A 17,232-nucleotide genomic window follows, 5' to 3' on the forward strand; every position below is an offset into this window, starting at 1 on the left:
CTTTCAGATTACACTACATATCTACCTCTTCACACATTCACTTGAGCAAACTGGAATTCTGGGAGTCGAAATACAGCATGCTGGCATTTTTAACACTGGCTGAGTCCAAACTGAAATCCTGGATCATTAAATACGGCCGACTGGAGTCAATGGAGCTTCTGCTACAAAGCTATGGTGTAAGTTTAATCCTAAATAGATTACACATAATTACTATTTATTTAAAATGATAAATTATTATTTTAGAATAACTTGTTATAGCCCTCATTTCTTATTGAAATTTAATAAATACTCTTTTTGTTCCCATTCCATTGAAAACAGTGAAGTTTAACATTTTTTAAAGATATGTATTTCTTTATACACTTATTAAAGTGTTGGTTTACCCCAGAATTAAAATATAATCATTAATTACTTACCCACATGCCACTGCAATATCTATAGACCTTTGTTCATCCTTGGAACACAAATGAAAATGTTTTGGATGAAATCCTGGAGCTCTCAGCCACTATCCAGAAAAGTCCAGAAAGTCCAGAAAAAGAAGAAAAAAAAACATTCACATGACTTCAGTGGTGTCCCATCATGCAAAGCTTCAAGAACACCTTTGTGTCCAGAAATAACTGTAAAAACGACTTTGTTCACTTAATCCCAGATAAAAATGTTTTTGGTGTCTTCCTGAACCCTCCTCAGTCCGCTCATCTCATTTTTGTTGGGTTGTTTGAAACCTTTGTCTCAGCTTCTAATGAGAAATTTAAACTGGCTTGGGAGGGTGAACTTGGAACTGAGATATAAGAGGAACTATGTGATAAGTGCCTGACTACAGTACGGTTCTGATCGGTAAACAGTATGCGCCAGTTAATACAGTTCAAGGTCAGTCATCGCCTGCACTATACCAAAACCAAATTACACAAACTTTTTTCTTCTATTTCACCTATGTTGAATAAGTGTAAATATCCAAAGAAAATCGGCATCCTGCCACTTTAGCTTTACGTAAAATAACAGTGGACACTACAGTTCGTGCATTTTGGTTTTGAGGCTCTTTGTTTGATTTTTGGACACATTTTTTTTTTTATATATATATTTCCCTCCTACCAGACACAGAGCTTGTTATTTTTGGTTTATCAGAACACTCCACCACCCTTCCAAGACATCTCCAACAAGCCCTCACTCTAGGCAAGGATATTACTAAAAAACTGGAAATCTCCTTTACCTCCTTCTTTTCCAATCTGGTTAATGGATATGGACTCCTTCATCTATTTGAAAACGCTCCGATTCATGAAGTCCAATTCTAACAGAAAATTCTTTGCTACCTGAGAGCCCTTACTCAGATACCCAGACCTGAAATGCGCTCAGTCCAAATCCAGCATCCCTCATGATTGGCACAATACCTTTTAGGACTTTTGATGACTACATACTCTGTAACAATACATTTCTATTTTTGTAACTCCAGCAGCTGAATCCACATGTATGGCAATTCATATTATATTAACCTGCAAAGTCTGTATATTCTGAGACAACGTTGTTTGTTTGTTCTGTTGTACTTAAAAATCCTTAAACTAAAAGTATTTAAAAAATTACTTTGTTCACCTTTGTCTTGGGTGTTAAAATAGGGTACATGTTTATTATGCACAATACGACACTTGCATGTTGTGCTGCTGGCTTTAATTGCAGTATATTGCACTGGCCATAGTAAACATCTTTACAGGTTTTTGTGCCTCAAAAAGGTGTTCTTGGAGCTTCATATGTTTACAGTTGAACCACTGAAGACACATGGATATTGTTTGACAATGTTTTTGTACAGTTTTTGGGTGTTAAGCATCTCTGGACTTTTGCTGTCTATGGAAGATGAGAAAGCGCTCAGATTTAATCTTAAATTAGGTTAGGTTAGGTTACTTTATTTATACCCGAAGGTAGATTTGATACCTAAATATCTTTCAATTTGTCTTCTGAAGGTAAACAAAGGCTGACAGGAATGTAGTAGCATGAGAGCGAGTATTTAATGACTGATTTATAACATTTTTGGCTGAAGTACAGTAACAGTTTTGTTCATTTTCTGCTTTTCTAGACTTTTGTGGAGGGCCAGCAGTTCTTTGAGAAGTATGAATCCAGCCACCAGTCTCTGTTACAAGCTGCAGAGCTCTACATTAAAGCAGACAGCTCAGGTAAAATTCATGTACTGAATAATTGGGTTTTATATGTACAGTACGCCTGTAAGACTGCTTAAAGATTGTAAGAACTTTACAGCTGTTATTTTGCTGGTGTTTCACTATGCAATTATCTCTCTAACATCATCAATGTCATCAAATATAGCAAAATCAGCTTGCTTGAGTATATCTGTATCATGAAACCCATACATTTTAGCAGCAGCTAGCTACATTTCAGCCTTGGGTGATTTAGAAAAATATTTGTAATGTACAAATCATATCATGGCTAGGCAGATAAAGGCAAAGATTTGTTTTCAGAGCAAATCCTTCACGTTTGCACCATCTCGATGTCCAGAGGGCAGAATGAGAGCAGCTCACCTCGTTTCACCCTCACTGAGTTTAATCCTAGTGGACTCAGTAGTCAATCAGTCTGTGCCAGTAGCGTCTTCCTACTGTCTTCTGTCTCTTTCTCTCTCTGTGTTTTAGTCTAGCTCTTTTCCTTTTGGTTTTTCTTCCTCTTTTGACACTCAGACGTCTCTCCCCGGGCTACAGTAAATGAGGTTTTCCCAGGCACAGAGCGCAAAGGGGAATTCCAGTCCATTAGTGCAGATACTGTATTCTAATTGGGTTTCTCCGGGCAATAGACTGCCAACATGTTGCTTTGTCTGTGCCTAAGGCTATTTTAGCATAGAGGTGGTGTTATTGTGCGATGGAGCTCAAGTGTGATTGGAAGATCTTGACATAGATTGTGTAGAAGCCAATCACACTTTTTTAGGGTGTTTTATCGCAGGGCTACTCAACACTAAAATGGGTCACTGGTGCTGTATGAAAGTACAGACATTACACTGCATTCCAAATGATTATAAATCAGTATTTCAGTAAAAGGATCAGGGTTTCAGTAAAAGAAAGATTCAGATTTTAGTTTAGTTTAGCATATTTTTAGAAAATTAATCTCCGATAGGATTATGAAGTCACAATTTTTATGGAATTTGAGGACATATAAAGATTTTTCGGAATAAGAAAAGCAAGAAATAGTGCACTCTGTTGCACTTGTATAATAAATTAAAACCTGTATAATATTCTATTCTATTCTATTATATTCTATTCTATTCTATTCTATTCTATTCTATTCTATTCTATGTTATTCTATTCTATTATATTATATTATATTATATTATATTATATTATTCATTAATTTTCTTGTCGGCTTAGTCCCTTTATTAATCCGGGGTCGCCACAGCAGAATGAACCGCCAACTTATCCAGCATGTTTTTACGCAGTGGATGCTCTTCCAGCCGCAACCCATCTCTGGTGAAACATCCACACACACTCATACACTACAGACAATTTAGCCTACCCGATTCACCTGGACCGCATTTATTTGGACTGTGCGGGGAAACCGTGTATGGAAGCATATGAGTAGCATAATTCAATTCAAAATGTAATATGCAGAATTGCAATGCAATATGTTAAATGGCAATGTATTTCTGTATTTGAATTTGCATTTTCCAAGACATATGAGCCATGTTTGGTGCAGAATGAAAATGTAAATTAAATTACATTGTTTGCATTTCTCATTTCAAACACTGTTTTCATGTGTAAATTGTATCTACATTTTAAAGCTTTATAAGTAGCTAAATTAAATTGAAAATGCTATACACAAACTGAATTTGATGTGAATAAAGTACAAGCAGAAACTGTAGCAAAATGATTATTTAAATGTTATTTGTCCTAAATGCATTTACACTGTTGATGTAAATCGCAGATGATCCCTAAAACTGCGTGCGCGAATATCAAACTTTAAGCCAACTTTACTGAGCTAGGAGGTGATTGGTTTTCTAAAGTATTTCCCAGTTCACGCTCGAGGGCTCGTGCAGCTTCACGAAGCCGCTGAGGAACAGACTTCGCCATGTTTATGCTGCCAAATGTCCCAAATAGTCCTCGCTTCAGCTGTGACGACATAACCTAAAACCCGCCTTGCAGCAACGGCGGCCGTCTGTGGGCGTGGCCAGGCCAGAATGCATTTTCAATTTAAAATCGGCTTTCATTCGTTGCGCTGTGTTAACTGAAAATGCATTATGTTTTTTTTTCATTTTCATTTTCATTCTGCAGCAAACATTGCACATATGTCTTGGAAAATGTTAACTGAAATACAGAAATACACTGCCATTTACATATTGCATTATCGTTTTGCGTATTACATTTCAAAAATAATTTTGCTACACACATCCCATGCTGTTATGCTAAAAAATGTAATCCTGCATTTCCTAGACGCGAGTGTAAATGCATTCAGGACAAATAACATTTAAATGATCATTTTGCTACAGGTTTTGCTTGTACTTTATTCACATCAAATTCAGTTTGTGTATAGCATTTTCAATTTAATTTTGCTACTTATAAAGCTTTAAAATGTAGATACAATTTACACATGAAAACAGTGTTTGAAATGAGAAATGCAAACAATGTAATTTAATTTACATTTTCATTCTGCACCAAACATGGCTCATATGTCTTGGAAAATATAAATTCAAATACAGAAATACATTGCCATTTAACATATTGCATTGCAATTCTGCATATTACATTTTGAATTTAATTATGCTACTCATATGCTTCCATAAAACCAAGGCCCCCGTAGGAAACCCATGCGAACGCAGGGAGAACATGCAAACTTCACGCTGTGAGGCAACAGCACTACCTACTGCGCCACTGCGTCACCCCTTATGTTATAGTATATGACATTATATTATGTTATATTATATTATATTATATTATATTATATTATATTATATTATATTATATTATATTATATTATATTATATTATATTATATTATATTATATTATATTATATTATAGAGCGGTAAACATTATTATATATCAAATACTAATAATGATTATATTATATTATATTATATTATATTATATTATATTATATTATATTATATTATATTATATTATATTATATTATATTATATTATATTATATTATATTATAGAGCGGTAAACATTATTATATATCAAATACTAATAATGATTATATTATATTATATTATATTATATTATATTATATTATATTATATTATATTATATTATATTATATTATATTAGTTGATGAATCTAAAATAAAACTATATATAAATATTAAATTAAAGCCTTAAAGGTAATAAAATATAATAAAAATAAATGTAGTTATGTTGGTGACTTGCTAAAATAATAAAGGTTTACCTTAAAATACTAAAATAAATAATAAATAAATACAGTAATTAAAAATTGACAGATGGTTAAACAGAAGCTTAAAGGACAAAATATAACAATGTGACTGAAATAAACAAAATGACAATTATTTTATTTATTCAAGCTCATGACATTCCAAAACCTCAAATAGATGTGTTAATCTTTAAAAAAACACTATAATATATTTTAATACTTTATATTTTCAATAAAATTTGTAAGACTTGTATCTTAATTCAACCATAGTTTACCCAGAACTCTAAATCTCTGAAGAATCTGTAGATATTAATCTTCAGAAGAAAATGTGATTGCTTCATATGTTGAACAGATTTCATTTAAGCTTTTAATTTATTTATAAACTCTGATTGGCAATCAATGTCTACAGAATTCAAATTAAGCCACAGAAGCTCAGTCATGCTTGCTTCACACGTGACAACCAGTGAGGTTTATTCATTACCTTTTTATACATCTAATAATTCTTTAATTTATCTCCGTGTGTTTTGACATTTCAGTTGAGGGAGTGGTAAAGCTGTTCCTGCGAGAGGTGTGTGATCAGTGGAGGAGTCTCTCAGTGGAGGTGCGGAGCGTGAGGTCCATGCTGGAAGAGGTGCAGTGTAACTGGCTGAGGTACAACAGCTGTGTGGCCTCACTGCAGGCCTGGCTAGAGGACGCACAGGGGGCTCTCAGACAACCGGAGAATACCAAACGGGTGAGACGCCTCATTTATGTCCATATGATTACCAGCAGGTTAATGGTTATAATATATTTTAATTCTCTATTGTTGTTCTAGGAGTTTTTTCGTAATCTTCCTCACTGGATGGACCAGCATGCTGCTATGAACGATGCAGGAAACTTTCTGATCGAGACCTGTGATGAAACAGTAACTCGTGACGTGAAGCATCAGCTTCTGCTGCTCAATGGAAGATGGAGAGAGCTGTTTCTTAAGGTCAAACAGGTAAATGTTTGACAGGTAAACTCATCATTGTATGTTGTATTACAGTGTAGCTTGGCCCTGAATTGGGTTTTATGTATGGAGTTCTGTCCAGTTGGAATGAGTCCTGAGTCTAGATCGAAATTACAAAAACTGGTGTCTTTGGTCATTTATTCAAGTCAATCACTTAGCAAATGGAAGGTGAATCTATGATTTATAATTGCTTTAAGTTTTCTTAATGTGTAGTTTGTCAAGTAAAGTCTGTACACTCTGTCTTGCTCCTCATTTTGACCAGGACACTCATGTGAAAGAAACTATTAATCTTAGAGAGTCTTTTTCTGGTGAAATAAAGGTTAAATAAAATAAACATGCTTTCATCTACAAAGTGAATAAGTTTTTTTCTGCTACTAGTTTCACCAAGTGGAAATAAAAAAAGCACCTTACCATGTACTTTTGTGTAAAAATGCACATTTTTACAATATTTTACCAACCAAACTTTCTGGCAAATTTTAACATTTCTCAAAAGCACCTATAATGTTTATCCATGTTTACCTGATTGTCTGTTCATATGTATTTTGGCTAAGAGATCAGTAAGTTAATCTTTCTTAGCACAACATAGCTCACACTAGCTAAACACCCTCAATATCAGCCTATTGATGGAGTAGCCTGACCACAAACTCTTGCTATTGATCAGTTCAAGTGATCGACAGCACTCTCAGGGTTTTGATGGTTCCCAGGAGGCGCAGCGAGAGAAAAATGATTGAATAGTCATGATATTCGTTCATTCACGGAAAACCAATGAAATTAAACCTAATGTCAAAATGACTATAAATAACTGTAAAAGGTAAATAGATAAAAGTAGGGGGTTCACTCACTTTTTTGGTAAAGTCAGCCAATTGCTTTTTACAGTATAAGAAATTCAGCAATATGTGGTTGTTTTTTTTTTTAAAGTTACTATTCCTTTAGTAATTAATTCTGTTTTTTTAGTACGCCCGTCTTCCTGAGACCCATAATGTGAGAATACACCAGGACATACAAGAGTTTCTGGATGCTTCTATTAATAAACTTACCTCACCACTTCAAGTGTCATTGCTGGATGTGAAAGCCTTTATGCAGGATGTTGAGGTAAAGAGGTTTCAGCATTCACTATAAGTGTATTAGTGATATTTGTCTTTGTGTGTGATATTGGCCACTCAGAAATGATAAATGTAATACTTTTAAGCCTTCTGTTGTAATTTGAAACACATCATAGGAGATCAAGCACAAGCTGCCTGCTGTGGAAGCACAATATAAGGCGGCTGCTCGCTCTGCACAGCTTCTGGCCAAAGTTCATGGTGGCGGAAATAAAGCCCGTTCTACAATACCAACAACAGAAGCACATCTCCATCAGGTTTGTATTAAAGAAAATAACAAAACACAACAAATTTATTAAAACATTAGCTAAAATGCTAAACTATATGAATGATACTAAAATTATATGAATAAATAATTTAATATATGTGACCCTGGTCCATATAATCATAATCTTATGTTGCACAGGCATTTTTGGCAATACATTGAATGTGTGAAAATACTTGGTTTCTCTTTTATGCAAAATCATTAAAATATTAAGTAAAGACATACTCCATGGCTATTTTTATGTCTTAATGTACAAACATCAAAATTGATAGATTGATTAGCAATGTGCACTGTGAAGCATTTCATTTAGACAACTTTAAAGGCAATTTTCTTAATATTTAGATGTTTTTAAGCCCTCAGATTCCAGATACTCAAATTTTTTTCTGGCAAATGTTGTTATATCCTAACAAAGTATCTATCAATAGAAGGCTTATTTATTCAGCTTTTTGATGATGTATAAATCTTAATTCCAAAAGAATTACACTTAGGTTTTGTGGTTGTAGGTCACGTAGCCTATATGCCTGAGAGAAAATGTGTGACTGTTTGTTTTATCCTCACAGCTGAAGGAAAAGTGTCCTTTAACACTTAAGGAGTGCCAGGCACTGTTTCCTCTGTTAGAAGAGCTTGAGAAACAAATCTCAGCTTTCTATCAGACAGCGGAGGACGCTGGACACATCATCACACAGCAACACAACCAGGAAATGTGCCAGGTCAGTGCAGGCCACAGGGAGAGAGAAGATTACTAGACTGTGAAGAAAACTGTGTGGTGAAACTGTAATGATACAGCAAATAAAAAGTGCCTGTCTTTTGTAATCCCGTAAGTATTAGATCTGTCTGAGCCAGAATTGATCTCTGTTTTCTTCATTTTTGGCAGGAGCTACAAACTCAACAGCAGACCTGTAAGCGCTGTGTTTGTGCTATTGAGCGCAGTTATCTGGCCCTACAGAGAGCGCTGTGCTGTGCCAAGTCTCTGCATAACTTTGACACATCTCTTCTGCAGAACAGAGTAACAGAGATTCAGACCACTGCACAGGTCAGGCTACATTACATTTCTGCTCAAATATCATACTGCCAAACAAAACACCACACTTAAGCATGAGTAAATATTCTCTAACTCTTTAGAGAATCAAAGGAAAAAATACTGCTCCTTTAACGTATGTGTCAATTTAAAATAGTTACACTTAGGTCTATAGAGAACATAAATGTGTCCAACAAACTATTAAAGTATCACATCTAAATATTTATTTTCATTATGTATTTTTTTTTAGAAAATGCAAACTCTGATATTCATTCAAATACAAACATTGAATTATACATATCTTAATATTGGTATATATTGTGCTAAAATGCTGAAAACAGGAAAAAAAAGGAAGTGCAGTATTTGTTCCACAAGCTAAGCTAGAAAAACTCGGCCAAAATATATAAAATACTAAAATATAGGATATTTATAATCCAGAATGACAGCAGTGAGCATTTTTTCCTGGGACACTACTTCTGGAATCTACCACTGGCTTTGATGTATGTCTTTAGTAGTAAAAAGATTATATATATATTCCAGTTCAAGCTATGCTTGAAAAAAAGTGCCAAAATGTGCACAGATCCTGAGTGTAACTATTTTTTGTATCTATTGTATTGTTATGAAAGTAAAAGTAGGTGAAAAATGACAATTTCATTTTTTTTCAAAATGTTTTTATTAACATATTATCTTACATTATTAATAAAATAAAATAATGTCCATAAGGATGCACAAAAGATCTGCTGTTATTTGGATGTGTCCATCATGCACTGTGTTCTGCTCTGATCAGGCTCTGATGCAGGAGGCTTTGGAGTGGAGACAAGTAGCAGAGACTAATGGGAGCCTCATGCGCCGGTTTGAGGAGTCTCGTGCTGACCTGGAGAAGGCGCTGCGCGTGGGACAGGCTTGTTTAAAAGAAAGGGGAGACCCAGATGAGCTGTTCCGCAAACATAATGTACATCAGTAACGTCTTAACCTCATTTCTCTTCAAACATATTTAACTTGTCGCTCTCTTCTAATCAAGTGTGTAATTATTTGCGTAGGAGTTCTTTGGGCGACTGGACCAACACATTTTAAGTGCTTATTTAAAGGCGTGTGATGACCTCACTGATATTATCTCAGAGGAAGACCAAAAGAGTCTGCGGGACACTGTCAGAAGACTGCACAAGCAGTGGAAGGTCAGTTTTACTGACTACTTAAAAGTACAAGGTTAAACATTTTTGTTTAAAATTGGCAGAATTGAAATAACAAGCAGGTACATCATGAATCTATCTTCCAAAATATTTTTTTTCTTAGTAACCCGAATCACTAAATAATGTTTATGTTTTTTAGTCATATAATTAAAGTATATTTTTAATTATATATACAGTTTGCTTTGGTTATCGAATATTTTTGGCAGAGAGTTCGTTCTATCCATGTGGATAGAGACAGTATTTACTGTACACTCCAGAATGACAGCAGCCATTAACTGCTGCCAAGAGCGTTCTTACCTTAAACACTTGTTCTGGATATAAATATATCATGTAAAACCAACGCTATAGCACTGGTCAAAAAGCCCAGGAAAAAGCTGCTCTCCAAACGGTTGTCAACACAGCGCACAAAATCATCGGCTGCACCCTTCCCTCCTTAGATGAGTTGTTTAAGGCACGATTCTACAGCAAAGCACGCAGCATCCTGAAGGACTTGTCCCATCCAGCATACCATCTATTTTAAATGTTACCTTCGGGGAGACGATATAGGACCATAAAAGCCAAAGCAAACAGACTATCCAAGGGCTGCTGCAATAATGAATGGACATTAAATTGAGGGGGTTAAATTGTCAACTTTTTTTGGTTGTTTCATCTACATAGGATAAGAACTGAAAAATGTAAACTTTATTAGCATCATTAATATTTAACTTTTTATTATTAATAGTTAAAGTTTCACATTAATAACGTAAAACAACAGCACAAGACCTACCCACTCAGATAACACCTGTTTTAGATTTACACTGCTAAAAGAAGGCCAAAGTTGGACAGAATGCACATTTAATAGGAATATATCCTAAAAGATTCATCACAATGTTTTTTTTTCAAGGACATTCAAGCCGAGGCTCCCGCTCATCTGCTCAGACTCCGGGTGGAAACAGAGAGACGTTTTGTGATGGCCACATTACAGGACTGTAGAGTTGAGCTGAAAAGAGAGGACAAGGCCTTGCCTGCTGCTGGGAGTGAAAAAATTATCAAAGAACACAGGGTGAGATAGATCCCGAAACAAAGGGCATGCAAGTTACATACATACATACATACATACATACATACATACATTACATACATAAACTAGGAATTGTTGATTTTATTTATGTGTCTTTCTTTATAGGCGTATTTCAGACAGAAAACCCCACTTTCAGCATGTGAGAAGCGACTGAAGACAATGAAGCATTTCTGTCAGGAACTTCCAGAAAACGACAGAGGTTATCAAATGTTGGAAGGGGCCAAAGATCATCTTTTAGAGGTCAAGGGTTTAGTAGACCAAACACACCTGAGACTACAACAGCACCCGGATAAATGGAGAGAGTGGCATGTTAGGTGAGATGCAAATGAGGTATCAATGCAAACACGGGACACATTACAGGTCATCATTTTCTTCAACTGATTTTGCTCTGAAAGCAGCAATTTAATGAAAGCTTAAGATTTAATTACATTATTTAAAAAAAAAATAGAGTGTTTTGGCCCATTTAAAAACACCTTTATATGTAATTTGAAATATAATTTAATGTACTCAATTATTGTGCCCTAAATTGCACTTTAACATTATTTTTCCTAAACTTGTCGTGTATTTAAATATTTTTGTAAAATATACAGTTATGAAGTTGCAATGTAGAACACTGATTATTGAAATTATTCATTAAGTTGAAATTATAGTCAAATGCATACTTCAACTGCTTTGAAATTGTAATTTAATTAATATACTAAGTACAGTTTAAAATAAAGATATGCAGTGCAAATAAACAAGTGCACATTCACTACATTTAATTCCATTTATTCACAGGCAACAACATGTAAAGGTTGTATAAAATATCAGTTTTTTAAAACAATTGTTTTGTTTTGTGTGCTGTCCTCCAGGTTCAGTAAGCTGTCTGAATGGCTTATCTCGACACAGAATGGGGCTGAAAACTCCTCAGTCCAGGTGAGCTCAGACCCAGTTTATGCTCATCTGCATGCTATAAGTGTGTATACAGAGCACTGTGAAGGAGCTGACCTTTCTTTTCCTTCTCTTGCAGATGCAGCGCAGGGCGATAAAGGCTCAGAGTGAGACTCTGGACTGGCTCAAAGCTCGTCTCGCTGTGCTGGAGGAGATAAGTCCTGAGAGTGAAGCTCACATGCAGAGAGATGCTCTTGAGAAACTCTCACAGCAGTTTTTTGCAGCGCTGTTGTCTCTATCTGAGGTGAAGAGTGCTTTTCATGTCTTTTAATTTGAATGTAAGGTGTACTGTTGCCCTCCTCTCTGCTCATAAGCACTGGGTTCTGGGCCCTAAAGGCAGAATGAATCATGAGCTGTAATAGCTTTTCTTTCTATCATGACAGAAATGACTTATTGATCAAGAAAGAAATGTGGGGGCTTGGCAGTGGATTTTGTCCATTGGTAATTGAGTAGATCGCTAGATCATTGTTGATTGCTATAAAGAGAAATGGTTAGGTTTGCCAAAGTAAAAACTTCATTCATTTTATTCAGCATCATTCAAATGTTGCTGATAACATAAAAAACCCGTTTACATTAATTCAACACATTTTTTTTTTTTTTTTGGTAGTGGAATTTATGCACAAAAACGAACTTACATGTTAGGAACTGTATAGCGAAATTCCGCCAATCAGAGAGTTGCATTGGACATAGAATCAGTCTTTTTGTTTTCCTCATTCCCATGATTTACCACAAATTATTTAGTAAAAATAGCACCTTGCTGTATTAAATATGCAGTGGTCCAGTTGGAAACCTCAGAAAAAAATATGTTAGCTTTAAGTAAAAAACATTGTGAACACAGTGAAATGTTCACTCACTATAAGCATGTTTAAAGAAATTATATACAAATACTAAAGTGTGCAAAAAGCAATCTTTCCCCCTTCCACTCCCATGAAGCACTACAAATATATACAGTGTATATATTATAATAATTACAAGATTAAAACGTGTAGATTATTTAAATATGGCAAATGTGTTGATTAACCATTATTAATGGTGTAAATATATTTTGCAGCCAGTTTAAACCATAGACTGTAAAAGATATGGACGTAGTTTCCGTGACATCACCCATAGGTTTCTGAAGGAAGCAAACGAAGCTACAAGTGGGTGTGGCCAACTGGTGTCATTTTGTTCTCATGCCATTGCTCCAACAAAGGGTAACCAAATAAGGACAAAGAGGCGGAGCTACAGATGACTACTAGCATTTTGCTTGGACGGGCTTTTCTTTGGGAGAAACGCTTAATACTTCATTACCTGAAACTTGTTTGTGTTCTGACAACTTATACAAAAACTGTTTTTAGTCCTTTAAAAACACTCTTGTGTTTTTAAAATACATTGAGCCACTAAGCATTGTTCTTATGATGTTTTTCTACAGGAGAAAAACGTTAATTACTTCCAAACTTAAAATATACTGTGTGTTAGTTAATGCAAAGCTGTTTATGAAATCCAGGCATCAAACAGTATGACAACATTTCAGATGACTGTTCTAGAGCCTACAGCTAATCAATTTGTCAGATTCTGGAGTGCATTCAAGTTCTAAAGAAAAATATAAATTATGAATGATCTTATATAAAACAAATACATTTATAGCGATGGTATATGAGTATATAATTTCACTCACCTGGGAAATAGAGGCCACGTGAATGTTTGTGAGGACAATTAAGTGCACACAGCATACCATATTATCTGATAATTTTAGAAATTAATTCTAAAAAGCAATTGACTGTGTAAAGCCACATAAAACAAAACAAAAATACGTTGTATATGCTAAGTTCAGTGGCTAATCAGCCGGAATCAGGTGAAGGTGAAGTGATGTCGACCAGCGAGACCTAGCTGTCATTTAAGTGGCCACGCCCTAATTATGCAGACTTAATATAACTGAATATAAATGAAACAGAAAAAAAATTCACCCCCTCACAATTGTCATGAGGGTAATATTAGCTATATGAACCAAAATTGTTTTTGTAGGCTGTAAAATTATTTTTTTCTGATGTAAAGTTGGCCATTTTATCAGTGAGGCTAAAAGAAATCTGCTCTATTATGAAGCCAGGACTAGCATAACTTCGATGAAACGCAGTTAGTCTAGTCTTTTCATCCTCTCCAAGTATATAGTAACGTTTTTCTGAGTTGTTTAGATTCAAGAATGAATTATTAAATGTTTCTCTCGCTCTAGCAACTGTGCATGTGCAGTCAGCTCCAAAGCCAAAGTAAAAGTAGGCTTAAGTAAAAAGGTAACGCAAAAGCACATATGATTAACGAACGACAGCTTTAGAAAGAAAAAGCCGAATCCCGGACATTTTAGGAAATTTAGAAACCCGGCCAGACTAATTTTTTAAGTGCCAAAAAGATGTGTCTCTGTGGGTCTGTAGAGCATGTGAGACTGTCAGTGTGAGGGCTGACAGGTCTCATGCACACAGAACCAAATGGGTAAACAAGGTTTTTCCACCACTTAATCGATCCCTGATGTTTGGTTATATTAGGTGGATACAATATAGTGCAAAAAGATGATAATAATAGTGAAAAAAACCTGTCGCTTAATATACTTGGGTGGCCGTTAACATACCCAGGCAGCTCGCCTAAATAAAGTCTATGTGTGGGAAGCACTGTATATAAATGTAATAAGAGTTTACGGCCCTTTGGCCGCCGGGAAGAAGGAGGCGGAGAACCGACGGAGCTTTAAAATATTTATTAATAACAATGATGGCAGCTCCTCACGGAGACTGCCGTCAAACTGAAAGCAAAAGTAAAATATGTCCGGGCCCGGTCCTCTCTCGGCTTCCTCTGCCATGGGTCCTCCTTTTATGGTCCAGAGCTCCTTCCGTGGGATCCGAGGCAGGTGCGCACCGCAGGTGTATCCACTTACGCGGTGGCCTCACCCCGTTCCCACGGCTCTCGGCCACGCCCCCTCGCCACAATAAATAAATATAGACACAGTCAAGACTGAAATTACTCGTACCTCTGGCGAATTCTGACCTAGTTAATTTTATTCAACTAGTTTTTTTTTTTTTTGACCAGGAAATGACTAAAAGATAATCCAAACGTTATCCCACAAGATAATAAAAAGATGTACAAAAAGATCATTGTGGAAAAAATATTTTTCAGCTTTTATTTACATTTGAACAAAACCTGTACATGATAATTTGTTTATATAAATGTAATTAACTTCATAGACTCTATAGATAAAACAAACTACATAAACTATTAAAGTGTTTGTCCAATTGTCATATACTTTAGTGCTTCGAATTAAAGTTTGGAATTTATGATTAATTCACCTCATATTTGGTCATTACTTTTGGAAAAATGAATGGGAAACATACATCTGGATTCAGCTCTGCACAAATCAAAAAGTGAGTAGGCAGTAATGCTTATTGATGTGGTCTTGTGAGTGACAGGTTGTTCCTCCCTCATGAATAATGATATACACAGATAAATTATTCATAATAAATGCTGACATTTTATTTGAAAAAAATGAGAATCGTCTATTTTCTTTTCAGGGTGATTTTGAAGGCTGTGGGATTGAAAAGTACATAGAGCAATATTATTTCCTTCTTTCTTTTTTGAATAACTGTGCTTGTTTGCGTCCTTGTGCAAGAATAAACAACGCTCAGCAGTGAAATAGACACTCAGCACTTCATCATACTGATGCCATTTTTTTTCAATAATTAAAAAATACACTAGCCTCAAGAAAGCAATGCTTCGGTAGACACACATGCCTTGTTCAGTGTTCACTCAGGGTAAGGTGTTTAAAATAAAGTTAAATGCAAATGTTTATGCTTAGCTATTGGCATACAATTTGCATATCACCTACAGAGCTTTTTATAGGACAGCTATCTACAGGCTTACTCTTTTATGACATTTGGTCTGATGATATTTTGCATGCTTAAACACTGTTTTCTCAGGCTGCTGGAGTGGCCAATGAAGCAAGCGTAAAGACTGAAGAGGAGCTGAAAGAGGAGGTAAACGATGACGATCTGATTCAGATCCAGGAGCACAGACAAATACTGAATGCAGAGAGTGCCACTGAAGCCAAACAGCTGCTCCTCATTCACCAGGTAGAGACTGCACAATTCATTTAGATGACACATATAATGTAATAGACTTGATAAATCTGCTCATCAATTGGATCCGCTAATATGATTGCTGTGAATAAGTGATTTGTTCTGTTATGTGACAATACAAGGGGTGAATCTTAGGATTGTTTGTTTTCTCTTCTGTCTGACCTTCCACAGCAAAATCTGAAGACCCAGCAAGGGAAAGATATGGATGTGAGATGTCAAGGTAATTTCTTTAAAGAAGACCGGGCAGCTCAAGAGAAACACCTGCAGGTGAGGCTTTTAGCACAATAATGGTATTCATACATTTGACCTGCCGTGTTGTGTGTCAGCTTGTAGTTTGCTTGCTACATGATCCTAGAATTCACTCACTTTCCTTCGACTTAGTCCCTGGTTTATGGATAAATGCCAAATTCCTCCATCAGATATGAGACCTTTTATCAACGTTTACATTTTAAATAAGTGGCAAGAGGAGTGGGATGCAATGGAAAATAATAAATTGTATAAAAACTCAAACTGAATTTTGAGACATTTTAGACTAGATTTGATCAAGTGATTTTTACCAGATGTCGTATTGGACATATAAGATTAGCCCGCGTCTTTTTGCTTAAAGATAAAGACCCCCCTCAATGTTTGTAATGCACAATTCCCCCTTACTGTAAAACACATTTTACTGGACTTTTTTATGAAATGAAATCTCTTAAGGACATTTTTAATAAAGTGACACAAGGAAAATGTATAATTTTTATCATGTATTAACTCTAAAAATCTTATTTAAAGTGCCCCTATTATATATTAAAAATCTGTTTTGGTTTTAAGGGTCTCCAACAACAGGGGGATATCCATGCAAGGTCAAAAACACTTTCATTGTCTTATAATATGAGTTTATTTTACCAAATATCCCAGCGACTCCCATAAGATTCGTTCAGCGATTCATTTGTTCTCAAACCCCTTCTTAGCGCGAAGCTAATCTGCGCTTATTGGACAGATGACAGCCTGTTGCGATTGGTCAAGAGCATTCAGCACGAGACAGAGTAAAATGCTCACCACGGCTTATGAAATAGTCAGAGTGCATAGTGTATGTGTGAGCATACCTGCCAACACTCCTGTTTTTCACAAGAGTCTCCTATATTTCAGACCCATCTTCAGCCACCCAGCCCTTTTGTTATTTATCCCAGAAAACTCCCGTAATTTCAACCGGATTTTTTTGTGTGTATGAGCCCAATGCAGGAGTGCATTAAAGCAATG

At 35.5% G+C, this 17,232-nt stretch overlaps 1 protein-coding gene across 6 annotated transcripts in view; it reads left to right on the plus strand.

The window, feature by feature from the left end:
• syne1a (spectrin repeat containing, nuclear envelope 1a) overlaps positions 1-17,232 on the plus strand; it is a 329,974-nt gene that overhangs the window by 167,831 nt on the left and 144,911 nt on the right. For all 6 annotated transcript variants that reach the window (XM_073933275.1, XM_073933274.1, XM_073933278.1 and 3 more), the window contains 16 exons: positions 8-176; positions 2,060-2,156; positions 5,882-6,078; positions 6,160-6,324; positions 7,288-7,425; positions 7,553-7,690; positions 8,259-8,408; positions 8,573-8,731; positions 9,504-9,668; positions 9,757-9,891; positions 10,790-10,948; positions 11,072-11,280; positions 11,818-11,881; positions 11,976-12,140; positions 15,832-15,984; positions 16,162-16,257. In XM_073933275.1, coding sequence (XP_073789376.1) covers positions 8-176; positions 2,060-2,156; positions 5,882-6,078; positions 6,160-6,324; positions 7,288-7,425; positions 7,553-7,690; positions 8,259-8,408; positions 8,573-8,731; positions 9,504-9,668; positions 9,757-9,891; positions 10,790-10,948; positions 11,072-11,280; positions 11,818-11,881; positions 11,976-12,140; positions 15,832-15,984; positions 16,162-16,257 — 2,359 coding nt within the window. The remainder of the gene's footprint in view (positions 1-7; positions 177-2,059; positions 2,157-5,881; positions 6,079-6,159; positions 6,325-7,287; positions 7,426-7,552; positions 7,691-8,258; positions 8,409-8,572; positions 8,732-9,503; positions 9,669-9,756; positions 9,892-10,789; positions 10,949-11,071; positions 11,281-11,817; positions 11,882-11,975; positions 12,141-15,831; positions 15,985-16,161; positions 16,258-17,232) is intronic.

Source organism: Danio rerio, chromosome 20, assembly GCF_049306965.1.
Source record: "Danio rerio strain Tuebingen ecotype United States chromosome 20, GRCz12tu, whole genome shotgun sequence".
Taxonomy (NCBI): Eukaryota; Metazoa; Chordata; class Actinopteri; order Cypriniformes; family Danionidae; genus Danio; species Danio rerio.